This window comes from Otolemur garnettii, unplaced genomic scaffold (genome assembly GCF_000181295.1).
Source record: "Otolemur garnettii isolate 467f Iridium unplaced genomic scaffold, OtoGar3 scaffold00009, whole genome shotgun sequence".
NCBI lineage: Eukaryota > Metazoa > Chordata > Mammalia > Primates > Galagidae > Otolemur > Otolemur garnettii.
Genome location: NW_003852404.1, coordinates 2,146,638 through 2,157,377, shown reverse-complemented (window position 1 = coordinate 2,157,377; position 10,740 = coordinate 2,146,638). Strand labels below are relative to the sequence as shown.

The following is a 10,740-nucleotide window of genomic DNA, read 5'->3' as shown; positions in this document are numbered from 1 at the left end:
CCGGGCTGGATTTGAACCCACCACCTTAGGTGTATGTGGCTGGTGCCTTAGCCACTTGAGCCACAGGCGCCGAGCCAGAGGATTACATATTACAGAGAAAAATCTCCTAGCACTCTAGGAAGCTGAGGCAGGTGAACTGCTTGAGCTCAGGAGTTGGAGACCAGCCTGAGCAAGAGTGAGACCCATGTTTCTACTAAAAAATAGAAAACTAGCCAGGTATAGTGACACATGCCTATAGTCCCAGCTCCTTGGGGGGCTGAAGCAAGAGGATCATTGAGTCCAGGGGTTTGAGGTTGCTGTGAGCTATGACACCATAGCACTCTACCCAGGGTGACAGAGTGAAACTCTGTCTTAAAAAATAAAGAAATAAAACAAAGAAAAATCTGGATATCTAAGTCCTTAGTATTCATAGTGTGGTCCAAGAGCATTGGCCTCACCTGGGTGCTTTTTCTGAGAAAAGTCTCAGACCCCGCCCCAGACCCACTGAATCAGAAGCTGCATTTTGGCACAAACCCCAGGGGATTCCTATCCATATTAAAGTTTAACAAGCACCTGGGTTTCTAAGCAACATTCCCCTGCACTAATGTGGATAATGTTCATACCTCAAATGTGCCATTTATCACATGCCATCTGGTGTGGAAGTCTGTGCCTACGGTTTCTTTCACTGCTAGGCTGTGACCTCCTGGAAGGTAGGGGCTGAGCAGGTGAATAGCGCTGGATCTCTCATAGAACTGACCACAGTGGCAGGACGCAGAAGACCTGGGTTCTTGTCCTCATCCTCCCGTCTCTGAGCTATCTGTGTTGTATCATTTGTGAGAGGATTTTCAACGTTTCCAAGGGACTCACTCCAAATCTAACTATTAAAAAGCTAAAGATGGTGGCAGACTTCTGCACCTAGTTTATTTATAGGTTTCCTCTACAGAAGGCACTTGATGGGTACAAGGAGGAAGATAGTAACCAAGTCCAGAGTGGATGATGCCCCAAGCAGACTATGAACCTGGGCTGTAGTTGTCCCAATTGCTGCCCTAAGTCTTTTTCAGAAGGTCCAGCTTTGCCTAAAGTTCCTATTAGCATCAAAAGAAAGCCAGTATCATCATGAAAGAAGCATGACAAGCTCCCTGGACTCTGCAAAAATCTTCTGAAGCTCGGGCTACAGATGAAGCATGTTGCTAGGGCCTAGGCAGGTTCTGAGGCTCAGAAAGGGGACATGGAGTCAGAGGCACTGCTGTCATCTTCGCTTAGAAAGCCTGAGCTCAAGAGGATCTATTCCTATCCTATAGGGACTTGGCCTGGAGTCCTCAAAGGCCCCCAGAGCAGTCTGCTCCTGCATCTCTGAGGTGGGGGTGGGACAGGATTTGTGTTGAAATGGTATATAAATATATATATATAGAGAGAGAGAGAGACATAGTCTCATTCTGTTGCCCTTGTAGAGTGCCATCGCATCATAGCTCATAGTAAGCTCAAACTCTTGGGCTCAAGTAATCCTTTTGCCTCAGCCTCCCAAGTAACTAGGACTACAGGTGCCTGCCACAATGTCCCCAACAATTTTTGTATTTTCCTAAGTGATGGAGTCTGGTTCTGTTCAGGCTGGTCTCAAATCAGCCTCCCAGAGTGCTAGGATTACAGGCGTAAGATATTTTTTAATTCAGAAAAGGCTGAGAGATTCAGATGGGAGGGAAGGAGCTCAAAGGAAAGGCCTGCTAGCTCACTGTCAAAAATAGGCCACCTTAGGTTCGAGGTGTTTCTACAAGAAGTTTGTCAATATAGATTCTTAGTATTATACTCCAATTGGCCAGTTGGCCATCCCCCTTGGCCAGTTGTTATTAATGACTGATTATTCATTTGCAAAAGAATTCTTCCACTAATCCCTATGACCCCATTGAGAGTTCAGTGTTTTTCTTCATTTTAGTTTTTATTTTTTTCTTCAGTTCAGACAGTTTAATGCTTCCTCTTTGTCCTTCTTCACTTTGTTCACTGTCATCCTGGCCGGCTGTTTCATCAGCAGAACTACAAAACCAAAAGGCAACAGAATTTGAGAGGTGTCTTTGCAGTATCCAAGGAGGTTGTGGGGGAACCTGAAAAAGAAGCTTGGGGTGGGGGGTCTGGAGACACTGTCCTATTCCCAGCTCTGCCATTATTAGCTGTGTGACCGTGACCAAACCACTCACCTGGAAAATGAGATCATAATGCCTGTGAATGGTATCAGGTAATAAATGGATACTAATCGTGTCAGACACGTGGTGGGCTTTCAATTATTAAGATTATTAACCGTGACTATTATTTATCATTTGTTTAGAGTTTAGGTCTCCCTAAAGAGAGAGAGGCAATGGTCACTATCTGAACATGTCAGAAGCTGTGTAGAGGCCACCTCTGCTGGGTCCTGTCTCTCCAAATAATAGGAATAAATGAGTGTGTTAAGTTTAAAGCATGCAAAATGTCCTTTCCTGGACAGAACAATCACAAGAGCTACATTTAGGGCCGGGTGTGGTGGCTCACACCTATAATCCTAGGATTCTGGGAGGCTGAGGCAGGTGGCCTGCCTGAGCTCACAGGTTCTACACCAGCCTGAGCAAAAGCAAGACCCAATAGCCAGGAGTTGTGGTGGGCACCTGGAGTACCAACTACTTGGAAGGCTGAGGCAAAGAGATTCACTTGAGCCTAAGAGTTTGAGGTTGCTGTGAGCTCTGAAGTCATAGCACTCTACAGAGGGTGACAAAGTAAGACTATCTCAAAAAAAGAAAAGGCTACATTTAATTGAGCATTTACTGTGATCCAGGAAGTAATAACATATATTAATTATTTTCATCCTTACAATACCCTATGCACTAGGCACTAGTATCACTCATATTTTTATAGCTAAGGAAGCAGCTCAAAGAAGCTAAGTGACTTGCTGAAACTCCCAAAATACTAGTACATAAACACACTCAAAATTGTAAGAACAGTGGTTTTTATGTACCAGGCATGTAGGTCCTTAGGGCTTATTGTATGGTTGTGCAAGTTGTTGACAGCACCAAAGAGCCTAGCCAAAGGGGCAAGTTGAGGCTGAAACTCAGCCCATGCTGTTTGCCCTGTACCCTGGCACAAGACCATGTCTGCCTAGAGGAGGGGACATCTTTCTCTAATTTGACAAAGTGCCATATGAGCTGTCAGAGGCCTTGATAATGCATTACATGTATTCTCTTCTCTAATCGTCAAAGCAGCTCTCTGGGGGCTTGCCACCCATAGCTCAGTGATTATGGCACCAGCCACATACACCAGGGCTGGTGGGTTCAAACCCAGCCCGGGCCTGCTAAACAACAATGACAACAGTAATAAAATAGCCGGGTATTGTGGAGGGTACCTATAGTCCCAGCTACTTGGGAGACTGAAGTAAGAGAATTGCTTAAGCCCAAGAGTTTGAGGTTGCCGTGAGCTGTGATGCCATGGGACTCTACCGAGGTTGACATAATGAGACTCTCTCTCAAAAAACAAAACAAAACAAAACAAAACAAAAACAGCTCTGTGGGCTATATACTAATACCCCACTTTACAGCTGAGGAAACCCAGGCTTAGCTAAGTTTCTTTATAAAGGGTAAAGCTAGAATTTGAGCCTGTGTCAGAGTCCATGCTCTAAACCACCAGGCCACTATGCTGAGTCCATCCCTAAGTGCTTGAGAAGTGAATGAAGACAAAGTACTTAATCATCTAGTTTTTACCTTAAAAAAAAAATGACAGCTCTAATCAGGTCCCAATAAGAGCTATTGAGGCCCTTAGTAAGAAAAATAAATTTATCAGGAATTTAGAGAAATGGAAGACAATGCTCCAAACTGTGACTTTATGCTTATTATTTAACCATTTCTATAGCTCAATTTCCTCATCTGGAAGTGAGAAGAATATTATAAAATGGAGCCAGGCACAGTGGCTTATGCCTGTAATCCCAAGTTGAGGTGGCAGAATCTCTTGAGGCTAGTTCAGTATCAGCCTGGGCAATATAGCAAGACCCTATCTCTAAAAAAAAAAAATCTTTTTTGAGACAGAGTCTCACTTGTCACTCTCAGTAGAGTGCTGTGGCATCACAGCTCACAGTGACCTCAAACTATTGGGCTCAAGTGATTCTCTTGTCTCAGCCTCCCAAGTTGCTGGGACTACAGGCACCTGCCACAATGCCTGGCTTTTTTTTTTTTTTTTTTTTTTTTGGAGATAGAGTCTCACTTTATCGCCCTCGGTAGAGTGCCTCTCATAGCAACCATCAACTCCTGAGATTAGGTGATTCTCTGGCCTCAGCCTCCCAAGTAGCTGAGACTACAGGCGCCCGCCACAACACCTGGCTTTTTGTTGTTGTTGTTGTTGCAGTTTGGCCAGGGCCAGGTTCGAACCTGCCACCCTCATTATATGGGGCCGGTGCCCTACCCACTGAGCCACAGGTGCTGCCCTAAAGGAACAATTCTTATAGTTGTTTGCAAAGTGTATGTTAACACATAATTCTCACATCAACCCTGGGAGAATCCTTACCCTTTTACTCAGGGAGGTGAGTGATATGCTTAGTGTCACACAGTAATAGAGAAGAATGGGACCTGGAACCAGGGCTCCCCACTTGATCAAGGACTCTTTTCTAAGTATCTTAGAACTTTGAGAGCACCTGCAGCCTGCCTGGTAGTCCAGACATCACATAGCACATGTGCAAGTCGGACGGCAACTGATGTAAATCACGTGACCAGAAGAAGACCTGGCAGGGAGGAGCACTCTAGAAGGAGTCTGTGCTTGGCTCCATGCCTGAATACAAAACCTCTGCCTTTGCAAGGACTTGGGTACTATAAGGCTTTTCCAGGGCTGCCTTAGGAGGAGAGGATAGTCTGGTGGGATTAGGGGGCAATTCCCCTCTGACAAGGCTCAGCCTTCCTGTCTCTAATTACTGGCTATGACCAGTGGTTCAAAGAAAATGCCATCTGTGAAAGCACTTTGCAAAGAGGTGTGGTCCAAATGCAGAGTGTTATTGTTTTTCCTCCTCTCTGTGGATCTCAGGAAGCCAATTCCATCTGTGCCGAAATGACAGACTTGCCCATCCTGTGACAAAATGTGGGCTGCAGCCCACTCCAGTTTGGCACCCTTCCAAAATTAAAACATGCCCATGCACTCTCTCCCCGCCTCCTAACAACGCCCCGCCACTATCTGTGGTTCTGCAGGCCTACTCTGTGCAGGCTGGCAAGCCCTGCCATGCACAAGGCCTCTTCTGGGCTGTGGGTATTCTATTCCTTTCATGGGGCAGGGTCTGCATGTGACAGGGGAGGGGGAAAGATACAGGCATACAGACCTTCCATCGATTGCCACATTCATTGCATAAGACAAAGGTAGTCATGGGCTCATCAGCACTCCGTGTTTGCACCTGAGAAAAGACCCACTCATGAAATCATCTCCTGCTCTAGCACCTGCTATGGCTCCCACTGTCTTCAGGAGTAGGTTCAAATCCAGAGGTTGGCACTGATATTCCCGCCCCATCCTGGCAATTCTCATATCACTGAGAACTCCATTAACATATGCTTTCTTCTTTGTCAATATTATCAACACACTCCCAGTATCTCACCAGCTTAACTTGACCTTTGCACTTTCACTCTTATTGATCCTTTGCAATTGATCTGTCCTCTGGCCTCAAAACTCATCTTCTATGGGAAGTATTCTGTGACTCACCCCTGAACACACCCTGCTGGAAGTACTCACTGATCAGAACTCAGTGAACTGGAAGCATCCTTAGAGATCATCTAGTTTATCTTCCTTATTTTACAGGTGGAAGAACTGAGGTCCAGAGAGGAAAAGGACTTGAAGATCAAAGGGACCACTCCATATAACGTTTTCTAGTTTCTCCGTCCCTTAATTTCATCATGCAGGCGTAGGAACTGGATTTCTCACAGCAAAAGGCTCTGGCATTTCCAGATTTAACAGTTGCTGTTTTGATTTTTTAAGGCCAGCCCCAGTTGGCCATGACATGTAGAAAGTTATTACTTAGCTGACATTCAGCTACAAATGATGTCAGCTGGGAATCTATGGTGTGGGAGGAACCACTCCACTAATGAGTGAGCCCAGGAGACTGCCAGGAAGACACAGCCTTGTGCTGGAAAACAGTGACACCAGAGAAAGGAAATTAGTGGGGCTTCTCTATGGGAGAAACGCTTTGCTAATGGGCAGTTTACTTCTGGAAGGAGGCGAGGCGCATCACTCTACGTGGAAACCTGCTTAGTTGGGAGAGAGCAGAAGCTTGCACAAACACCCCTGAATTCCTGAATCAGAACTCTCCCAGAGATGCCTCCACAATGGCAAGGCTGATTGTATTCCTGCTGTAGTCACAGAGCACCGCAGGCAAGGTGCTCTTGAAGAGTCTTGCTTGCCAAACAGATGGAGGAATGAACAGAGTTCTAGACAACAATTAGAATCCAAGGATATTGGTGCTCCAGGGGCACTCTGAAAATTGCAGGAAATAGGAGGCCATTCTCTGGTTTTCAGAGAAGGGAGACCTCCACAGCTTCTGAGGCTCTCGGCTCCAGGGCAGGGGTCTTCACTGTCAGGACTTGGGGCTAAATCCCCAAGCCCCCTTGGGGCTTTACTGACCAAGTTAGCTGGACAGTAGGCAGCAAGGTCTGAATCTGGGTTTATTACTCTCTCTGCCACTGGCCTGCTCTGCCACCTTGGGCAAAGCTGCAAAGCCCATCCACCCCTCCCACCCCCCATCTGGGCCTCAGTTTCCCTGTATATATAACGGGGGAGCTGGGTTTCATATGGCTAAGTTCTCTTGAAGCCTCTGTGACTCTACGGAAGTTCAGAGTTCGGTGAGTCTGGTTCACTTATTCCCACTTCAAGGCAGTCCAAGCCTCAAAGACACATAGCTGGGTGATTCCAAACTCAGGAGAACATTTTCTAGAAGCTACTTGGTAACAGGTTGGTGTACCAAGCGTTGCCCTTCTCTCTGCAGCCTGGAGAGTCTTAGTCCTTTTTCCCCTCCGGCTCTTCCCTAAGCTTCTCTGCGTTTCCCACCTCTTTGCCCTCGGGGCCTCCTCCACCACACTGGCCGTACCTGGTTATAGGTGCAGTTCTTCTTCTTGCATTTGCTACACTGGAAGAGGTCAGTGGTGGTGCCACCGGTCTTGGCCATCTGGTGTTCACGGATGGCCTCCTGGGTCATGGCATTCCTCAGTTCCCTTAGCTCATCACTGGCCATTTCCTGGAGAGAAAGGAGTCTCCCCTTCAGGGCTTAGGAGCCCCAGGGATCTTGCCCCCCCACCCGCAGTTTCGAACATAGGAGGAGGGAACATGCTGGAGGGAGGTCTGGACCCCAGCAGGGAGAAAGCTGTACCCAAAGAGTCCCCACTGCACCCATGGCTAGAAGGTCAAACCTGTGGGCTCTGGCTGGGCCAACAATCAGTAAGGTATGTCCCGAAGCACAGCAGGCAAACAGCCCCCGCCCAGAACTGGCACACTGTGCCCCCTTCCTCAGGTCTGCTGCTCACACTGCCGGCCAAGATGGTGGCCTGAAACTTAACTGCTTGAGCTGGCTTGACCACTGCCCACCTGATCTGTGATGTTCCCTTTGTCCTTCCCATCTGGTCTTGCCTCTCGAGCTGTGACCCCTGGCCAGCCATTGTGCTTAGTGGGACTTTGTCTCAACCATCCATGACTTACTGGTGCTACCCAACCTCAACAGAACCCTGCAGCTCACACAAACTGCTCACCTGAGACCACACACTGCAGAACAGCTTTTCCTGGGGGTCCCTACAGAACAGTCTCTTGCCTCCCACCAGCTCACTATCGACATTCAGTGTGCATGACCCAGGCCTTTCCCTTCTCTATCCATCTCCCTGACCTCTGATTCCCCCTAAGCCTCTGCCAGTGGAGAGCAGAGAGGGGAACTACAAACTGGAGAGTTCTAGTTAAAGGTTGGTAGACAGGGAGGAGTATGGCTGAAGATGATGTTAAAATAAGGATTTGGGGCCAGGCATGGTGGCTCATGCCTATAATCCTAGCACTCTGGGAGGTTGAGACAGGTGGATTGCTTAAGCTCAGGAATTCAAGACCAGCCTGAGCAAGAGTGAGACTCCATTGCTACTAAAAATAGAAAAACTAGCCAGGCATTGTGATGGGCGTCTGTAGTCCCAGCTACTCAGGAGACTGAGGGAAGAGGCTCACTTGAGCCCAAGCGTTTGAGGATTCGAACCCGACAGCTCAGGGGTATGTGGCTGGCACCTTAGCGGCTTGAGCTACAGCGCTGAGCCGAAAATGCAGATTCTTATGCATCGGAAACATTAAGGGCAGGCTCAGGAATATGCATAATTATTAGTGTCCCTAGGTTATTCTGGTGCATGCTAATAGTTGGTAATAGTTGATATATAATAAAACAAGTCTACCAAAGGCCATATAAATAGAAAGCAGCTGATTTTAATTGGAGGAGGGAGATTTTCCAGAGCATAATGCATTCATTCATTCAAAACTTTTTGGATGCCAATTTACTGAATGCCTTTAACTGCATCGTTGTGCTGGTAAGCTAACTGTGTCTGTGAGGGGTACCTGACCTGTAGCATTTGTCAACTTTCATAATACAAACGCTTCCACCGTGGGCAGTGTCAAGTTGCTAATGTGATGTCACTGATTGCAGAGTTGGGAAGAGCTACACAGAATCAACTCTCATGAGCTGGCAGGAGCGAGCTCAAGCACACCACTGCCTCTGAGCCCAAAGGGTTCACATGTAAAGATTTGGTTTCTGCACCTGGGTTCTACAAGCATTTATTCAGGACTGCAAGAGGGAGGGAAGGAAGTACTACAGCAACAGTATTCAAGGGCAGGGGAAAGCACAGACTACGGTGGCTAACTGGGGTCAGTGTGGGTCATGACAAAGCTAACACTTAATCAGGCTTGAAAGATAGGAATTCCCAAGGGGGGATGGCACATTCCAGATAAATAGAATAGCAGGTGCAAAAGATCAGAGGACAAGAATAGCATATCTAGGGAAGAGTTCTGGGGGTGGGTTCAAGCTGAGGAGTGTGGGAGGTGCGACTGGAGGTCAGACCGCGGAAGGAGGGAAGGTCTTGGGTACCGGCTAAGAGACAGAACAGAAAAATCTATCCACTCACCCACCAATCCATTTACTCATTTCTGCCCTGCCTCATTGGAATGAGGCAGCAGCAAAGATACATGGAGTGAGTGCAAGAATACAGAAAATAGGCTGGTCCGAGTGTAGTGGCGTTTATAAAGCTAATTGATCACAATCAGTTACAGATTCCTTTGTTCCTTCTCCACTCCCACTGCTTCACTTGACTAGCCTTTAATAAAAAAAGAAGAAAGAAGAGGAAGAAAAAATAAATTCGAAGCTGGGGGTGCTGGCTCACACTTATACTCTAGCACTCTGGGAGGCCGAGGGGGGTGGATCGCTTGAGCTCAGGTGTTCAGGAGCAGCCTGAGCAAAAGTAAAACCCCATCTCTACTACAAATAGAAAAACTAGCTGGGCATTGTGGTGGGCGCCTGTAGTCCCAGCTACTCAGGACACTGAGGCAAGAGGATTGATTACTCAAGCCCAGAGTTTGAGACTGTAAGCTACAACAACGCTACAGCACTTTAATCGGGGCAATAGAGTGAGATTGTCTCAAAAAGGAAAAAAAGAAAAGAAGTGGTGCCCATAGCTCAGTGGTTAGGGCACTGGCCACATATACCAAGGCTGGCAGGTTCGAAGCTGGCCCGGGCCTGCTAAACAACAATGACAACTACAACAAAAAAACAGCCAGGCATTGTGGCGGGTGCCTGTAGTCCCAGCTACTGGGGAGGCTGAGCCCAGGGGTTTGAGATTGCTATGAGCTGTGACCCCACGGCACTCTACCCAGGGTGACATAGTAAGACTCTGTCTCAAAAAAAGAAAGAAAGAAAGAAAAGAAATTTGAAAATAAGGGAAATGAGAGTAGACGATGACTCAGCTCTTCGTGTTGTATAACTATTAAAAGAAGGATGCCAAATGTACACTTGTTGAATTCTATGCCACGCAGGCACTGCTGTCAGCATTGGGTGGACAGTGAACAGACAAGGGCCCCCTCCTCCCGGGCTGACAGGGTATTCACTCAACCACGCCAACAGTTATCTCAGAGCCTATGCTGTTTTTTGAGATGTCTGGACAGGAAGGTAAAGAGAGAAGGGGAAGAATGGAGTCAGGTGAAGGACAGATACAAAGAGCCAGTTGGGGACAGGGATGCGGAGAGGTGTCCATCCACCTCTCCCTGCTGGGCTGCCTTCTGTCTCCTGAGCCACAGCACAGCAGGCACCCTCCCCGAGCTGTGATTTTTCTTTCTGGAGCACAAAGCGTCCTGTTTTGTTTTGCTGTTTGGTTTGGTATTTTGAGACAGACTCTCACTCCGTTGCCCCAGCTAGAGTACACTGGCATCGTCGTAGCTCACTGAAGCCTCAGACTCCTGGGCCCAAGCTGTCCTCCTGCCTCAGCTTCCTCCTGCCCTCATCAGGCACCAAATCTCAAACAGACAGTGCCTCGATCTTGGACTGTTCAGCCAAAAGAACTGTGAGAAATAAATGTCTGTTGTTTAGAAGCCACCGAGTCTATGGTATTTTTGTTATAGCAGCCTGAACCATGACACGCTGTAAAGCCAAGTTGCAACTTGTAACTCTGGCCTTATGTTGCTATTTGCCCAAAAAGATTAGATGTTTTAAGGTCAGAAGAAATGGTCAGATGCAGTGGCTCACATCTGTAATCTAGCACCTAAGGCTGAGGCAGGAGGATC

The 10,740-nt window shown here is 47.4% G+C and overlaps 1 protein-coding gene across 1 annotated transcript in view; it reads right to left on the bottom strand.

The window, feature by feature from the left end:
* Positions 1-1,893: 1,893 nt before the first annotated feature.
* TCEA3 (transcription elongation factor A3) overlaps positions 1,894-10,740 on the bottom strand; it is a 43,619-nt gene continuing 34,772 nt past the window's right edge. Inside the window, exons 8-10 of the mRNA XM_012801576.2 lie at positions 7,043-7,218; positions 5,291-5,362; positions 1,894-2,007 (exon numbers count right to left, since the gene is read on the bottom strand). Of these exons, the coding sequence (XP_012657030.2) occupies positions 1,999-2,007; positions 5,291-5,362; positions 7,043-7,218 (257 nt within the window). The 3' untranslated portion in view covers positions 1,894-1,998. The remainder of the gene's footprint in view (positions 2,008-5,290; positions 5,363-7,042; positions 7,219-10,740) is intronic.